The following is an 18,319-nucleotide window of genomic DNA, read 5'->3' as shown; positions in this document are numbered from 1 at the left end:
GAATGGTTGTTTTCATAATCATCATTTAAATGACTTAAATTAGATTGTAACACAAATAAGAACAACTGCGGTGTAGCGTTTTGAAATAATGTTTCATATCTTCTGGGTCAGAGCGCCCCCTAGCAGGCCGAAAAGCGATACTGCGTCCAGAGCGCCTGACAGCAGATTTTCAACAAGTCAATGGGACGCTGCTGGCTGTGTTTCGCTGGAGGGTATCTCAACATGCACTGGACCTGGCAGAGGTTCATGGCTTCCAATTCACGTGGACACTGCAGTCGGGTGCAACCTTGGCAACAAAAGGCCACGTGGACACGCTTATCTCTCAGACGCAGACAATTGCACCGGTGAGATCGAAATAATGGAGCGTTTATACAGCCTGAAGTATTATTTATGAAGCCACTCATGTGTCATCATTTCCATTTTTGATTGCTCCATTTGTTGAAACTGTTTCTTCCCTCTCAGTCTCAGCGGGCAGTGATAGTTCACGGTCTCCAGAGTGACAGTGTTTACCAGGTACAGCTTCAGGTTCTAACAACTGGAGGCAGCAACGGCACTGCAGTATTCAAGACTTTTCACACTCCTACACTATGAGGTAGCTTTCTTTCTTTTTTTTTATGGAGATATGTTTAAAAAATATATACATTTAGTTTTTCCACCCTCCCTAAATTCTCTTTCAGGTCCTGTGATACATAACTGGCTGCACCACTATTGTGTTCTTTACAGATATTTCCACACGTTGCAACTGATTTTAATTTAAGTAGTAAAATGAAGTAGCATGTGAACATTTTCCATTCTTCTCTTCATGATTTGCCCCTCTCATCAGACAAGATTAAACCTATATACATCTTGATTTAAATATTCAATTTAATAAGGCCCATCACTGGAAACAAATGACATCTGCAAAGTGGTGTTTGGGCACTTATTTTGTCTCTTATTACGTAAAAATAAAGAATCCCAATTAGAAAATGTTCTAGCACTGACTTCATGTACGAATAGAAATATATAGCTATAGGTTTTGTTTATTGCAGTTGGATTGTAACACTGTTTTTCATGTGGTACAGTTTGCTGGGGTAAATACAAATCATTTGTATTTCAGATATTTTTATTTTTTAAACCTTTGTACCCAAATGTATATGAATATTATATTTGTGTTTTATACCTGTATACCTGTTAATCTGTTCCAAATATCCATTTTGACTTTTCCGCACTATATTTGTTGTACTTGTGGGAGAAACAGAATTCATGTTTAAATCCGCTTTATGTTGCGCTGTCTTTTGTTTATTTTTGAAATTCTATTTTACTGATGTTAATTTTGTGCATAATTCCTTATACTCTTCCGCTGATGGTTGTATTTATTTTATTTTTTTGTAATTAAATGTAAAGTAACCATGAGTTGTGTCAATGATCTTTGTGTGCTGTGGCACTGTTAGTCCTACTTTTCTTCAAGGAATATACTTTAAATATCACATGCATACCGGGGAGAGAGAGAGAGCGAGAGAGAGAGAGAGACAGAGAGAGAGAGAGAGAGAGAGAGAGAGAGATCACAGCTGTAAACAAAAATAAAATATATCATTTTTCCCTTGAAAACCTTTTATTTTAAAGGCAAGAAAGGGGAGGGATGAACAAATCAATAAAAGAGAAGTGACTCTGGGGGCGAACAGATCGTTTGCCGGGGCAGACGAACCTTCGCTCGTGACTGTTTCCGGAAAGAACCGAAGCTTAATGACATCGTGACGTAATCAACTTGCGCCGCCAGTTTGACGTCTCTATCTTCACATTATGTGAGACAAAACTTACCACCCAAACGACAAGGTAATGTATACAAATGCTTCTTGTATGCATTTTCCATGCAATTCGCCGAATGCTCAGTAAGAATTTAGATTACATGCTCCAAACTTCCGCTTTGTCCTCCGACGCCTTGTCTGTGTTTTGACTGACGCTAGCTAACGCTGTTAGCCTCAGGATGGCGACTAACTTTAAAAGTCCTCAAAATAACTAATTAGCGCATGCATATAGAGGTTTGAATCCTAAAAAATACATAGATAGATATAGAATAGCCGAATTTACGTGGTCTTTTTAGTTTGGCTAAAGTCCTTCGTGATTTACGACTGATTTTACATTAGCAGGAGCTGTGATGGGGTTTTGCACTATTTGCAAATGACCCAATTGAAATTGCCTCTCTTAAATTATGACAATGTTTTTTGAGTCTTTTAAAACGGCTATTTTTTTTCCTGGTAAAGAATGTGTGCTTTAATATATATATATTTTTTTAATTTTTTTAATCAAACTCTCACGTTCACCACACCAAATGGAAAATTTGTCACACTTATTAAAGTAGAACACTACATAAATTAATGCAAAGCAAATAACCTGATCAGATGTAGTTCATTGTTATCAGTGGTCGTTTCATTTTACTGTATAACCACAGAAGAGTAATAAAATAAAAATCACTGGTACTTGTTACTAAATTATGTGATACAGTGAATAGTACTTAAACACTAAAGTACTAAAATGTATTGGAAGTCTCTGATTTCTTATTTGTATTTCATAATTGGAACTTTTGTTTACATAAATTAATGCAAAGGCAAAGAACCTGATCAGATTTAGTTCATTGTTATCAGTGGTCGTTTCATTTTACTGTGTAACCACAGAAGTGTAATAAAATAAAAATCACTGGTACTTGTTACTAAATTTTATGATACAGTGAATAGTACTTAAATACTAAAATGTATTGGAAGTCTCTGATTTGTTATTTGTATTTCACAATTGGAACTTTTGTTTTTTGTTTTCATTAGGAGTCGATGGTGGCTGGTGAGCCACACTCAATACCACGTTCTGTACTGCTACCACCAGTAACATTGGCTGGGAAAAGCCAGAGCACAACTATTCTTCTTGATTTAAGTCCGGTTTAAAAGAGAAGTAACAGAATTAAAAAACAATCAGATGGATAACAAGAGCAATAGGGGAGAGGGGATCAGGGTTTGAAGTTTCTGGGATGGGGTTAAATTCCCAAAGGTGTACGTCATGGTTCACAGCAACTCTGCTTCCCCAATGAAAACATCTCTTACACCTAATATAACAGAGGCAGCAGCTCCTGAGCAAGCAGCACCTCCTCCAGTGCTGCCTCTTTCAGATACTTCTAATAAGGACTCATCTCATATCCCAGCGAAACCCCTTGACTCAGATCTTACCCCTATTTTAGATGTCTCCCAGCCCACGCCTCAGAATCATGCAAAAGCTGGGGCACCAGCTATAACTCCTAAAAGAGCACTTAAAGTTAACTCAAGTCCTCCATCGGACTGGTCCTCTACACAGTCAGCAACAATCAATGGCCGCACATCAGGCAGAAAGAGGACTCCCAAGACCTGTGACTGTTGTGGCCCCAACAAAAGGGCACATGATGTCAAATCTTCGGGCAGAGGGAGAGGGAAGGGGAGGGGACGAGGCAGAGGAAGGGGCACCGGAAGGAGCATCCATGAGACCCCAGAAAGTGGGGACAAGCTCATCGCAAGTATTGACTTTGACCTGACAGGGGATGTGGAGGCTGAGGATGGAAATGACATGCATGAGGGGATAAAACTATCAAATACTCAGTCAGGGTCACCTTCTCCTTCACGTGTATGTATCTCTCTACTGGATGGGGATGTTTTGGACAATGGCCAGATGAGCTTCCCAGATGTGTTAGCTTCAACGGGGGAAACGATCATTAAAGTTAAACAAGGTGCTCAATATGACGTTACTTCTAAAAATGTCCATCAGGAGCATATCAACTGTACATCGGATACATCACAGATTGGAAATGGAGATTCGGTTAGTTTGTCTGAAACAGAACCCCAAGTGGAGACGCCTGAGGACAAAAGCAGCATTAGCGAACCAGGAAATGGAACACTTTGCTCATCAGGAGGCTCCGCTTCTCTTTCAAGGCCAGGAAGTCCTCAGAACCACGACTCGGAGATGCAAGTAGTACTGGATCCTGACAGGACAGACTCGCCGTCTCTTTGTCTCTCACCTACGTTGTCCAATGGAGACGTCACCTCAGCCGCAGACAACAATCCCAAATCTACACCCATGGAAACGGACTGTGCAAATCAGACAATTTCTTCTTCACATGATCCTATTACAGTATGCAGCGTGCAACATAGCTGCGCACTAATAGACCACCGTTTGTACTGTCACCCCGGAACTTGGGAGAAAACGTCTATTGGGAATCCGTCAGTAGAAACAAATGTACAAGAGATGGATGAAGACTCACAAAGTGATGATAGCCATGAGAAACTTGTTCATCTGATACATGGTAAGATTGGTGTTTTGGAATTTACGCAGTCATTCTTATATTCAAGTTTACATCGTCAAGGTATGTTCAATAATACCACTTTTTTTCAGACACTACTCAACTCTTTTAGCGATACCACGAGTACTTTTGTTGCGTAAAATAAAAAACAAAAACAATAATACCGGTAGATCGTGTTAAAAAAGGACCTATATATCCCAATCGAGCATTTTTACTTTAAATTGCATAACATTAATTGCAATTGTCTATTCTTAGTTCAACTTCTGGCCGCTGTTCCGAGTAGTAGTGTGAATAATAATAATAACCACAGTGATAATCCTAAAATGATAAATATGTACTGCAAACCACCGGAAATACTTGTGAAATTTACCTTTTTAATGTAGTTTGGTTAATATTGGAATTTTATATCAAAGAAAAAAAAGTCTAATAATTTATATATCTATTATCTAGTATCCCCAATTCTGTTGGGCATTTTTTGTTATGCCTAATATTGTCTTTTTTTTTTTTTTTTTTGGTTTGGCGTTTCACAATAAGCCTAATAACAGTAACTGTAGTGTGAGGTACATAATAATTGCTAGATTATAATATTATAAAACGTATAAAAATGAATTTGAATTGTAAGCACTTAGAGTATTTCAATCTCTCAACTTTATTTATGAAGCACTTTATAACAAGCATCGCTGTATACAGAGTGCTGTACATGAAACAGAAATCGGTCGTGCAGTAAAGAATAAAGAAAAACAAGAACAGAAGTAAACAAACAAATACATTTTACATCAGTAAATTAATAAGATTTAGGTGAGTGAATAAATAAATAAATAAATAAATAGATAAATAGATAAATAAATAAAATAAACATTTGATTCTGTATCTTTACCTGCTGAAGGCATGGAAACTTCTAATACTGTGACAATGCTGTTTCAATTTTAGACTTTTTGGAGAGCTTCTACATCAAATACGGCAATTTCATTCCCCTCAGTGAGTCCGATGTCTTGGAACACCTGAAGACGAACGGCAGCTGTGACGACTTCAGCAACTCGTTAGTGCACACAGCAATGATGTATGACTTGTTAAATGCAATCCTGCGCTGTGCCCACATATCAATATTTTTTGTTTCAGGGGGCTAAACATCCAACGGGAGGTGGCGCGGTATAAGGCAGCACTAGCCTCTGCACCTGTTGCTGGCTTCATGGTCGTCTATAACAAACATACGTTGAGCCTGGAAGATCTTGGCACGCTGGAGGACCAGAACTGGATAAATGACCAGGTACGGGGGAAAAAACAGCAATGCACTCACATTGCAATATGTTCCCCTAGTAATTCAGTATCAATTCAGTAAATCCTCCCAATTGTGAATCATTTACCCCGGAATGTGTGGCAGGGGACTTAATGGATGACAGAATGTTGTCTAAACTTGCTTATGTAGTGTCAATGTTGTGAGCACATCATCACAGGTCCACTACATGCTGTCACTGTTCTTGGTTCACATTTTCCCTTGACTACACGGCACATGAGAGATTTGGTCGGTATAAACCCATCTGACTTGTGAATGACGGTCGTATGTAGGTTGGTTTGCGATGCGTTATTCTAAATTATCCTGTATTTTGTTGCATTAAGGATTAAGTTACATATAGTGGATGTAAGGAGACTTGTTGTAAAAGCGAGTTCTGTTGTCAAAGAGAATGTGTGAAGAGAACTTTTTTTGTCTGTAACTCAATCACTCGCAGCCATTTTCACAGAAGCGATCCCCTTCACTCAAGGCTGTTTTACTGTATTTTGACTGATTTTGCAAGGACCACAGAATATTGTGTTCTATTGCTATAAGAACATGGAGCCTACCAAAAGAAAGATTAAAGTCTCTTCTTTCATCAGGAAAAAAACTACATTCCATCTTTTTCTGTTTTGCAGCAATTAGTATTTGAATATAGCTAACTTTCATCATTATTCACGAATATATTTAGAATTTTGAGTACCGGTAATTGAGCTTTTTTTCTACATGGCCCTGGTTGATCGCCTTTGCTCTGCTGCCACCTACTGGCCGTTTGAATAACTACCATTTCTTCAACCGTTCTTTGCAGTTGAGAGGCTGCATCAAAGCTTTCTGTATCATTAAAAAAAAACAAATAACATAAATACGTCTTTAGGGCACTTAAAACATTTAAAATAGAACATATTTATGCGTTTTTTTTGTTCTTTTTTTTTTTTTTTTTTTGGAGCAAATGAGTGCATGTGATTTACAACCTGTGCCAACTATACCATTTACATTACTTATTTTTTTACTTATTTTTATTGGTTTAACAAATGGTGAAAAGAGTGCAAATTGAAATGTAAATAAAATAGTGTAATGTGGTGGTCTCCTGATGATGTGGCAGTTACCTTTGTTAATTAATAGACGCCTGTCTCAGTTTATTTTTTATTTATTTATTTTATTTATTTATTTTTTGATTAGCAAACTTAAGTAAACCAACATTAAAATTTCTGTAATTTATTTTACTTTTTTTTTTTTTTTTTTTTTTTTTTTAAACACTTAATGTTAGGAGTAGGAGATATTAGTTGCTTAAGTCTAGAGTGCCCTCTTGTGGCTGTCGGTGAAATTATATACCTCGCTATATTTTCTATTTTTTTTTTTTCATGTACAGTATAAGCCACAGGAACAGCCAACGTATGGAAAAAAAAAAAAAGTATGACTTACAGTCCGGAATATACTGTAGTTACCACAATGAATACTGGAAAATAAATATATATATATATATATATTCTAAATATGCAAATTTGTGAATAGCAAACTACAAATATGCAGAGATTCATTGTGCTATGTTAAGACAGTTAATATATTACACTGCTTCTTTTTGTTTCACCTTGTTCAGATCATCAACACTTATGGAGATCTCATTATGGAAGCAACCCAGCACAATGTAAGTGATATTTGTAAATATTAAGTCAGGGAGCAGAAGCAGAAACGTACTTTTATGATCAATGTAGAAATGAGGATACTTCATTCCGTTCAATGGTTTCATATTTCTCCCTCTAGGTTCATTTTTTCAATAGTTTCTTCCATAAGCAGTTGGACGCCAAGGGGTATGAAGGAGTAAAGAGATGGACCAAAAAAGTAAGGACACTGATGATTTAGATAGATTGATTAATTTAAACTAATAGTGCGGGTCAGTTAATACATTACCACCATGTTCTACTGCCATATTAATTTAGTGCTAACGCTATCACTGTTCTTGACAACAATTTTTTTTTCAGGTGGATTTATTCTCCAAGTGGCTACTGCTCATTCCGATCCACCTAGAAATCCATTGGTCTCTCGTCAGTGTCACCATGGCAACTAAGACCATCAATTACTTTGACAGCCAAGGCATTGTCTTCCGACACACTGCAGATGTGAGTGATAAGTTTTAATGTGAAACACGACTAATGACACAAGATCATTTGTCATCTTTTATACATGCAGATGGATGTTGTATCTGAAACGGCACCGATTCAAAATCCAACTCTTGATTCTGTGATCATGAACATTTTTAGCCAGTCCGTTTGGAGCTAGGCATCACTGGCATGTTTTATACTCTCTCGTGAGCTGGTGTTCAACAATATAAAATCGATAGATGACCCTATCATTTTTTTTGCAGTTGTTACTCACAATGTGCCAGTTGTTACTGCTGTAGACGTTTTTATACCACAAACACATAACATGTTTTCCTTGAGTAACCCCTTAAGAAAATGTTGTTTGTGTGGTCTTGTATTAGAACATAATGAAGTACCTTCAGTCTGAAGCTCAGGAGAAGAAAAAGAGTAATTTCCTGAAAGGTTGGAAGATTGCAATCATCAAGGTAACCAGTAAATGAATGTTAAGTTGTGTATTTGTATTACAAAACACACCCACCAACATCAAAATATGTCAAAATAGTCTTGACAGTGTCTGTCGCGATCGGTGACCCCTGCACGATCGGTGACGCGCATGCGCAGAAGATCGGCCATCTTGGATCGCAAACTACGGCAACCACACTAGAATAAATACCTTTATATGCATGCGCGATAAAAACACGATACAGCATGAACAGAACTATAGATTATTGATGCATTTTAAAGTAACTAAGTAATTTTTAATTCTATAAGATGAAGATTTTACTTTTGACCTCGTTACATTATAGTACTTTACAGTAAGTCTGCGGTGTTTGTGTTTTAAATGAATAAATTTAATCATGGGGGCACATGCACCACCATGTGGTCAGACTCAGAAATCGCATGAAGAGAAGCAAAACAAAAAAAACACTGCAATATGGCTCCAAACACAGTATGTGTCAAAATCTACCTTTCGTACAAGACATGGTTGGGTACAAAACTGCTTTTATTTACTTTTAAAACTGAAAACAAACAAACATGCACCTGTTGTGTACATTTCACAATGTCTGTTTTATTTTGCGTGTGTGAACGTGTTTGGAACTCTGTAGTTGGCGATCCGAGATGGCTGATCTTCTGTTGTTGGTTTTAGTTTTTTCCGCCTATTAGCACACCTGATTCACATAATCAGCTCATCAGCATGCCTGATAACGATCCTGATCTTTAGTATCAGGTGTGTTGGTAGGCAGAAACATCTAAAACCTGCTGGACTCTGGACCTCGAGGACCGGAATTGGTGAATCCTGATCTAGAGGATTAATAAATAAATAAATAAATAAATAAATAAATAAATAAATAAAAACATAAAGTGCTTCATGAAGCTTCATTTGTCCATCACTACACTTACGTAAAGAAATGCGAAAGAAAATGTGAAGATTCTAGATTGAGTCATAATTAGGGATGTAACGATAATGGCAATATCGTGATATTAAAACTGCCACAATATCATCATGTTCACGATATTTAAAAGCCATACATCTGTTAAAAAAAAAAAAAGAAAAAAAGTCAGGTTGATTTCCATTTGTGCAGTTCTAGCACCATCTGGTGGCCATATTTTTAGTGCAGTTTAATTTTCATTAGGGATGTTTTAGCCCTTCTATGTTTAAAATCACTAATTGTCAGATGAAGAGGATCGCAATATGCTTGTGAAGCGAGTCAATGGAGGAACTCAATGTGTGCTTGTATTAGGTGAGTAAGTGCCTCAATATTAAGTGTTATTAGAGATTGGAGGTTGTTTATATGTTTTGCTGTTATTTACAAAAGCACAATATTGTGTTTTTTTTTTTTTTTTAGTATGAGCTTTTTTTTTTTTTTACAACATTGTGATCTTTTTTAAATATCGCCAACCTCCCCACAATATCGTGATAATTATCGTATCGTGAGCTTCATATCGTGATAATATCGTATCGTGACATTTGGATATCGTTACATCCCTAGTCATGATGAACACATTTTACCTGCATGTACTGAAATGGCATTGAAATGAATACACATGAATCTAGCTTTGTATTCATTTGGATTTGTTGACTCCTCAGGGAATTCCTCAGCAGAAAAATGACAGTGACTGTGGCGTTTTTGTACTTGAGGTAAGACACTATTCCTTATGACCTTTCCATTTAAAGGGGAAATCAACCCCCAAAGGTCAGGTGTCGTAAATGTTGAGACAACCTGACTCAGGTTTTTCATGTCATTTGACATTGTCTCCTTGTTTTTGTGCATCTGCCAGTACTGCCGTTGTCTCTCGGTGAAGAAACCTCTGCTGTTCAGTCAGGACGACATGCCTCGCATTCGCAAGCGAATCTATAAAGAGCTGTGCGACAGAAACCTCAACTCTTAAATGACTGAACTACGGCCGCCTCACATCAAGACTGCTCGCATATTTTCATGCAGAGGCCTGCCTCGTTCGTCGGATGAATCTTGTTTTACTGAGCATCTGTTACGTAAACAACTGGGCTATCTGTTTTCCAATCAGCAGCAGATTTCTTCGCGCGACTTGGAAAAAACTACTGACGTGGCCTCCTACTGACGCTGGACTGTGATGTTCATGTTGCCTTTCCTTTTTGCATTTAGCATGGCCAGTTGATATGGACTGGCAACTCTTAAGGACAAACAGGATCTCTTCCTTGGACACCTGCAGGCACGCGACCTGCTTGGACCAAATGGAGTGGCCATTTTAAATATGATTTTAGAGTGTGTGTTTTTATGCAGGACTTTCACAGCAGCACCTCATACGTTTGTGTTATCTAACATGTAAATCAAGAAAGGAAGTGTGATTGAGTGGACCAACTGTTCACCTAAAACTTGAAGATGGGAGTTGGTTTCTCTTTCTTTACTGCTAATATTTGCACGGATATTGAAGCTTATACTTTTGAGTTTAGAATAACAAGCGAATGTACTGCCCGTGTATCCTTCCTTTCTTTCCTGCAGGGTTGTAGTATCATACAAGCTCGTAGCTCATTTTGGCTGTGGCTCAACATCGGGGTACGTAGTAATTTGTTTTGAGTATCAGGTCTTTGTCCTGTGACACCAAATCATTTCTTCTTACAATTTTTTTCCGTCTTATTTTATTATGCTAGTATTTACCAGATTGTTTAGCTGTACTAGCTAAACCCTGATTTGCAAAAACGTTCACGTGTCCATCCTTTTGAATTAATATATACTTTCTCGTTGTTAGATGTGTAGATAAAGCTGCTGAAGGCCACAGTTGTAGATGTTAGCCTGGAAGGTCAACCTTCAGGTGTTTGTGCAGACAGGTTTATAAATACTTCCTCAGCTACCTGCCATTGAGAAACAAGTGGACCTCGCTTCCCGTATTCGTTCCTGAACGTCTTTTCCATCTTGCTTTTGCTGTTGTATCCTCTTGTGTGAATTTACAGACTTTAGTACTTTCATTAGTGTAAATACTTGCTTTGGTTAAACACCACGGGACTCTTTACTGTATTTTATTTTATATTTTAAATCCCAAGACTGCTGCCAATGTGATGCTTTTTCTCTTTGTAATGCTCATGTCTTTGATAAGGTAACATTGACACAACAACATGCAGTGGCTGGATTGATTGTTTAACCTGTACTTGAACTATATATATATATATATATATATATATATTATTATTATTATTTTTAAATCAGGTAAAAAGCCAGTTAAATGCTCAACCGTTAGATGGTGAATTTAGTTTTTTGAACCAAATGTCTTATTTTAGCTGTAATGTGACCTAAAAGACGTGTTTATCTTTTCTTAATTTCTGTATTGTGTTAATCAGTTAATATTTTTACACTAAAGCTACAGAGAGTCCTCGGTTTTGACATAAGCAGTATGAAAGTAATTGGTTACAGTAAATGTATGAAAAACACTTGTAGGTTTACGGTGTTAACTGAGCGTGCCTTGTGCTGCGTGACGACACATTCTTACGCCCCTGTGCCGTTAATAACCTTAAAACGAAAACCGATTACCTGAATGTGTGTATGATGAGCTAGACAGTGCTGCCGCTGCTGACCCCGATATTTGATTTTATTTTACGTTCTTATAGGCAATTCCAAACATCCGGGCATTTCTGATATTTCAGAAATATGACGCCCCTGACACGATGAAAACGGCGTGTTGTATTTGTGACTAGCATAGGAAAAAGCTCTTAGAAAATCATGCCAAAAGGTTGTTGTGCGGTTGTATGTTCCAACCATAACATGATGGAAACTAAATGATCATTCCTTGTTTTTCCCATGGATCCTGAACGTCGGAGGAAATGTGTAAAAGTGGTGAAAGAGTAGAACCGGACGGTTCGAAATGGAGTCTATCCAAAACTATGGTGCATTGTAGTGAGCACTTCTAAGTGGTAAGAATAATAATGAGTGTGATAAAATATATTTTGTTCTCTACATATTTTAGGTGTTTTACTACCTTGCATCATTATATAGTAGTTAATTATTTATAAAAGGAATACTCCTTTTAGCACCCTCTGCGTCACTCTTCTGGGACTATATGTTTACGATTCCCGTTTTTCTTAAGCAGCAGGAGGGCAAACATAAGGGTTAACGAAATAAAAATAGGCAAAACGTCACTTTAATCATCCAATTCGCTGAAATTATTGATGCAAAAGTCTTAGTCTTTTTATAGAACATTAATAGAGTGACTGGCTGGCCAGCCTAACTCATCCTGAGATCAAAGCACCACAACTCCGTGCGAGCTAATGTGCCATATGATAGCTCGCTTGTTGCACATTTTAATTTTCTATTGGACAATTTTTTACATCCATCCATTTTCTTAAAATACAAAAGTGTTCAGATTAATGATACAGCTTCATTTGCATCGTAAGTAAATGAAACTATCCCGGGGATAAACGGTTCATGGCCAGAATGTAGCAAGTATAAATGCAATTACAGTATTGAAATGATATATCACAGGATTATGCAAACCTTCATATTTTACACACGGGCATTCTTCAAGATTAATTTGTTTGTACTGGCAACTGCACAATCCAGTTTTCCCATTGCCGTTTATTTCACCAGGGCTGAATTTCTCAGCATCACTGCAGTACTAAAAGTGACCACGAGAGGTGGCTCTTTATCAGGATTTATCATTAGCTGTGGGACGTTCGGTTTTCTTCCCTAAAGCAAGTCATGCAGTCACTTCATTATGTTGGTTCTCGACCTGTGACTGCTGAACAAAGGAGGTTAAGTGTAACTGGTATGCTGTCAGTGCTACAAAACGTTAATAACATCAGCACTAGCTTTTCCTCAAATATATAAGTAGATGACCATCAATAATATGGCCTTCCAGGGGTTATGATCAGCCAAGTATTCCAAATATGCTAACTACAAGCAGCATTGAGGAAAAAAAACGTGACGGGTGCACTGTAATTAATTACATATATGATCACAAATCAATTGATTTCCTTCACTTCAATAGTACTGTAGGTAGTGAGAGCCCTTGTAATGTTTTGTTATCCAATTCTAATCCATTCCACTTCAACGTATTACTGATAATCCCATTCCATGTTTTCCTGCTTGTTTGCTTGCTGTTTATTATTATTATTTTTTTTAACTCACTCACTCACGCACACGAACAAATGTGGTCTCCCATAAAGCGAACCCACGCCAACCGGCACCGAAGGCACGTGACGGTTCCGCTCCTCCACCCATAGCCCAGTTTGCTTGCTGCTTACACGGCTGAGAAATGGATATAACGAAGGAAGGAAGTTCTCATCACTGTCTGCTGGTAGTAACAATTAGTTAGCTGCGGCTACGGCCCATTACTGCCGGACACTACTTTTCTGTTCGTTCGTATCACTGCACATCGCCCTGTTAGACAGCTGATTGACGCCCCGCATACAGCTGATAGACGAGCACTAATCTACAAGTTGTTTGTCTTTTCGAAGGCGGAAGGCGCGACTATCAGCTGTCTGCAGCGCGTTGATCAGCTGTCTAACAGGGCGCCGCGCAGTGATACGAACGAACTGAAAAGTAGTGCCCGGCGGTAATGGCGTCTGACTTTTTTCAGAAAGGAGTTTAGTGATGCAAATGTATCACTCTTTTGAACACAAACTGTTTTTAGAAGAAAAACGCTTTATTTCCGTGACACCAGCCAACTTGCTGGACTATTTTCCTCTCGTCCAACACTGGACCAGAACTCGTGTCACAGAACGCTGTCAGGGGTAAGTCAGTGCTGATCGCACACACTGGAAGTGAGGATGAAATAGAGATTCATGTCAAAAAATACGAACTATCTCTTTAAGAAAACTCAAATATCCTATCTCAAAATAGGATAATATTTCCTCAGACCAAGTAAAAAAAATACCAAATACCATAATCAGCAATATTAAAACAATAAAAGGCTTGCAATATTTCAGTTGATTTGTAATGAATCCAGAATGTATGGCATTTTGCTTATTTAATTGCATTACAAAAAATAATGGATTTTATCACAATATTCAAATTTTATGAGACAGTCCTGTAGGATTATCATACCATAGACTCAAATTTATTGTGGAAACATTTGTTTTTAAATTGTATTGTAATCAAAGTTATCAACTTAATTCTGGACAAAGTATTAACTTTTCATTGCTGAAAATGGTTCAATGAGTCAAGTATTCCTTAAAAAAAATGCTAAATTTATTTTCATTATTATTATCATTATTTTTTACACTAAATTCAGAATTTCTGACACTGAATTTGGAATTTTCAAAACTAAATTTAAACAGGAGATTTTGTGATGCTAAAAAAAATAAATAAATAAACAATAGAAATAAATAAATACAGGGTGTTCCAAAATGTTTGACCCCATTTCGTAGGCCATTAATTTTGACAATTTTCATTGGAATGACCTCAAATTTTCACAGCTTGTGTAGAAACGTTTCAAGTTTTTGTGTCTAACATCGAGCTTACACAAAACACAGGAAAGGAAGTTCTGAACATCCTAAAAAACACTTGGGCTGTAATTCCAAAATATAACCTGCCACTTGCTGTTGAACATTTATGAAAATCTGTCATAGAAACAACAAATATTTGTACTGTTCTTTGTAAATTTAACCAATAATACTTATGACCTTCAACATAAAGTGTATTTAGTTTCATTAAGATCCATCAAGTAGTTTCTGAGATATGGGCATTTAGATTCTGGTCAACCATTTTGGAACACCCTGTAAATCAGTTTGGGAAATGTTTGCTCTGGCAAACTTGAACTAGCTTTTTTCAAAATGTTTCGCTAGCTTCTCCAGCTAGCTGCTCTTGTTAGCCACTCCACCCTATGCCTCTGACTAACTCCCGCTTAGCTACTCGGGCTAAATCAGGCTTGCTTGGTCTTTTGGTGTCGCTTGCCGGGCTTCACTGCTGCCAAGTCGACGCCGCTCACACACAATAAGAATTGGTGGTAGGTTTGCAGAGTGTGGGCTCTCAGCCACCGTAGTGTGCGTGCCTCGAAATGCATGCATTTCGTCTGCATTTTATACTATTGTGACATCTAGTGGTCACTTATTTCACGCACTGCCTTTAATAAGAGTGAGGATAAGCAGTTCTGGTTTCCTCTCACATTCAAAAAAACAAAAAACAACCCCAAAACAAATCATGCATGGTAGGTTGATTGAAGACTGTAAATTGTCCGCAGGTGTGAATGTGAATGGTTGTTTGTCTTGTGATTGGCTGGAGACCCTGCCTTGACTGAATTCTTGATCCTTGGGGTATTTTCACAAAAGCACGTCACAGACTTGTGAAAACATACCACCTGGGTACTGTTCTAAATTTTGAATAATACCTGATTTGAATTGCATTCTGTCAAGTTATAGCATTTCCAGGCCTAATCAGTTAATATGCAGGAAGATTGCCCATGCTCCTAGAAAAATTGCGTAATCATGATAGCAATATAGGTACAGAAGTGTTTCTTTCTAAATTTTCTCAACAACATTAGTTTTATTCATCCGGATCAAAGCAATTAAAATCAATGCTATCCAAATATGAACTCATCAGTGATTCATTCATTCATGCGGTATCGTCAGTCTTTCTGATTTTTCTCCTGAATGCTGCTGAACTGTGTTTGCTCTTTCACATTGATGACACTAAATTAGGTATTTTTTATACAGAGCTGTTTTGATGGTTTATCTTTCCTCATTGAGTCACGTGACCCCCCAACTATTTTGGCATACTCGCCGGGATGTGTCATCTGCCGGCCGCACATCCTCATCCGAGCTGACTGTTTTGCAACAGATGGACATCTTAATCTTCCTTATCTCCCTCACCACAGCAACACTTCTGTCCTAATAATATGTCATCTCAGCTGTTTACAAGCAGTAGAAAAGCAAAGTGCGTATTCATTTGACAATGATATTGCTGAGGATATGTATGTAATCAAACACTGAGTGCTTGGCATCAATCTCATCAAATGTGATTGTTGATTTGACCCTACTTCCTCCTCTTCCCAATATAGCGCAATCAGTCAACACGACAGGGCTTTGGCTCATCTGCCTCCTCATCACCATGACAATAGCCTTCCCTGAATCAAAACAAAGCAAAATCATTCCAGCCTATTGGGGTTACATTTGACAGGTAGCTTGTGCCTGTTGAAACAGATAAAAGTCACAGATGAGGTGCTTGACGCAACACTTGTTGCACCATATTTTGGAAAAATCAGTTTTGTGCAGCCACTCGTTCAGAATATCGCAAATCTTAATTAATCCCCCTGTTGTCTTGTTCAACAGCAAAGAAAAACCCTAAACTGCTTTCTCAACTTGATTTTTTCCCCCTGTCTTATCCTAAAGTGAAACCATATTGATATATTGCATAATTAATCTGGGTAGCATTTGGTATCTGATATAATTAGTGCAGGGATGATGAAATGCGATTTTTGATCGAGCTCCAGAGACGCGTGCAGGGAATTTAGAGGTCTATAGACCCTTCTAGTGTGACATCACGTTTAAGTGCGCCCCTTGCGGTGGAGGGCAGGGCGTCAATGCGAGAGAATTAGAAAACAATCAGTGTGACCTAGAAATTCGGTCAAACAGTTGATAAATCAGCGACCAATGCTATGGTGAACTTGTTGGTAAGCAACTGCTTTGCAGTTTGCACCCACAAAAAGTACAACAGTATGCTCAGATCATTTTATATCAGGTAGTTTTTCTCTTATTCATATACAGGCTTGATCTCTGCTGAGGAAAGTTGTGAATGTGTGGTCTGTTTGTTAGCAGCTAGCAAGCTAAGATAGCTTGGAGACTTTGATATACAGCAAGACGAGTATATCCGGACACAAATGATTTAATGAATGAATGACAATTTACACCATGAAAGTAGTAATCGATGTACTTTTTCAACCAAAAACAACATACCTTAAGCTTCCACTTCCACATTGCACTCCAACCAACTCCATTTTTTTTTAGCTAGCAATTCCAAATGGCTGGTTTCAATGAGTCGCAGTAATGTAGTGTCCTACTCGTGACGTTTTTTTGTGACACCTGACATATAATTAACGAAAACGCTCGCTGAAAATCAAGCTCTCTCCATTTATTTGTTATGGGTGGCTTGTCCTCCGGTAGGCGGAGCTGGAGCTAAGCAGTGTCGTCACTACAAGGATCTATATGAAAGCATCAGTGCAGTTTTGTTTCTCATTTGATTGAACGCAATCCTTACGTTTGAAAATAGATTGTAACTCCTGCTTCAGCATATTATTATGAGACCCAGATTTTATTTTTTTTATATTTCTTTCTTTGTCATGTACCTGCTACATTACATTGAACTGAATCAATCCCAAACCTGCGTAAAGTAAAAGGTTGATATCAATACATCTCGGCTGGATTAATGTAATCCACTTTTTAGGAGTCTGCCAGTTCTCCGCCAAGCATCTCCAGTTGGTCCAAAATGTTGCTGCTCATCTACTAACTGGAGCTCATAGGAGGGAGCATATAACTCCAATTCTGGCCTCTCTTCACTTCATTTTAAGATTCTTTCATTTGTTTTTAAATGCTTGAATGGGCTTGCCCCACCTTACTTCTCTGAGTTCCTCCACCTCAGTGCCTCAGGTCAGCGAAACAGATGCTACTGGAGGTTCCAAGAACTAAGCGGGGGCCAGTTGCCGGTCCCTCCCTTTGGAACAACCTATAAATAATGTTGAGTAAACTGGGCCGCTCTCTATTCTCACAGACAAATTCACTGGTTTCTATGAATTTAAACATCAATCACACTGTTCTCCAGTAACCTCAATATCATACTTCCTTTGGCCACTCCTCTTTTCAGTTTTCTGCTGCGGGAATGACTGGAACCATCTGCGGACATCTTCGAGATCACTGCACTTGTTTTTAGCCACTTATTTGCAATGTTCATTGCTGTATATATATTACTGTATTTCTGATTTTTTATGATTGACATGATGCTGATTTTTAATTGTTTTGCTCTTACCATTTTTATGTAACTACCTTTTATGCCGCGTCTGGGCCAGGTTGTCATTAAATGAGAAATAGATCTCAACTGACTTACCTGTGTACAAATTTGACAATTTATGGGCTCTATTTCCTGTAGATTTTTTTTTCTCCTTTTTTTCGGATCCTCCCACAATAGAATCCTATTTTGTCTACTGTAGAACACGAGAGGCCAAAGCTGCTTTCAGTTTATTAGATGTTTTGTATGGTCAAAGGACACAAACTAACATTTT

The 18,319-nt window shown here is 37.9% G+C and overlaps 3 protein-coding genes across 7 annotated transcripts in view; all 3 read left to right on the top strand.

Annotated features, from left to right (window-relative positions):
- The window catches only part of anos1b (anosmin 1b), a 109,002-nt gene extending 107,610 nt beyond the window's left edge, over positions 1 to 1,392 (top strand). For 3 of the 4 annotated variants that reach the window (XM_077533303.1, XM_077533305.1, XM_077533304.1), the window contains 3 exons: positions 112 to 344; positions 463 to 592; positions 678 to 1,392. In XM_077533303.1, coding sequence (XP_077389429.1) covers positions 112 to 344; positions 463 to 591 — 362 coding nt within the window. In that variant the 3' untranslated portion in view covers position 592; positions 678 to 1,392. Of the gene's footprint in view, positions 1 to 111; positions 345 to 462; positions 593 to 677 lie in introns of those variants that run through there. The other variant, XM_077533306.1, reaches the window with a different exon arrangement.
- A 271-nt stretch (positions 1,393 to 1,663) lies between these two features.
- On the top strand, positions 1,664 to 10,506 carry LOC144027446 (uncharacterized). 2 transcript variants are annotated; one of them, XM_077534973.1, is made up of 10 exons: positions 1,664 to 1,812; positions 2,796 to 4,294; positions 5,222 to 5,330; positions 5,411 to 5,558; positions 7,159 to 7,206; positions 7,323 to 7,400; positions 7,541 to 7,678; positions 8,041 to 8,124; positions 9,729 to 9,779; positions 9,920 to 10,506. In XM_077534973.1, the coding sequence occupies exons 2-10, from the start codon at positions 3,025 to 3,027 to the stop codon at positions 10,028 to 10,030; spliced, it is 2,037 nt and encodes a 678-aa protein (XP_077391099.1). In that variant the 5' UTR covers positions 1,664 to 1,812; positions 2,796 to 3,024; the 3' UTR covers positions 10,031 to 10,506. The 2 variants fall into 2 exon arrangements, with proteins under 2 accessions (XP_077391099.1, XP_077391100.1); XM_077534974.1 differs by lacking the exons at positions 9,729 to 9,779; positions 9,920 to 10,506 and adding an exon at positions 8,746 to 9,469.
- A 3,241-nt stretch (positions 10,507 to 13,747) lies between these two features.
- The window catches only part of pde4ba (phosphodiesterase 4B, cAMP-specific a), a 199,959-nt gene continuing 195,387 nt past the window's right edge, over positions 13,748 to 18,319 (top strand). The window contains exon 1 of the mRNA XM_077533933.1: positions 13,748 to 13,841. The gene's annotated coding sequence lies outside the window, so the exon portion shown is untranslated. The remainder of the gene's footprint in view (positions 13,842 to 18,319) is intronic.

Source organism: Festucalex cinctus, chromosome 10 (assembly GCF_051991245.1).
Source record: "Festucalex cinctus isolate MCC-2025b chromosome 10, RoL_Fcin_1.0, whole genome shotgun sequence".
Classification (NCBI taxonomy): Eukaryota; Metazoa; Chordata; class Actinopteri; order Syngnathiformes; family Syngnathidae; genus Festucalex; species Festucalex cinctus.
The sequence above is the reverse complement of the archived record's forward strand: the minus strand, read 5'-3'. Positions and strand labels throughout refer to the sequence as shown.

Excerpts from the sequence above, each read along its gene's own strand:
- LOC144027446 (XM_077534973.1), top strand. The coding sequence starts at position 3,025 with ATGGTTCACAGCAACTCTGCTTCCCCAATGAAAACATCTCTTACACCT. Across the intron at positions 5,559-7,158 it reads AGAACTGGATAAATGACCAG|ATCATCAACACTTATGGAGA; the intron begins GTACGGGGGAAA and ends CACCTTGTTCAG. Across the intron at positions 7,679-8,040 it reads TCTTCCGACACACTGCAGAT|AACATAATGAAGTACCTTCA; the intron begins GTGAGTGATAAG and ends GTCTTGTATTAG.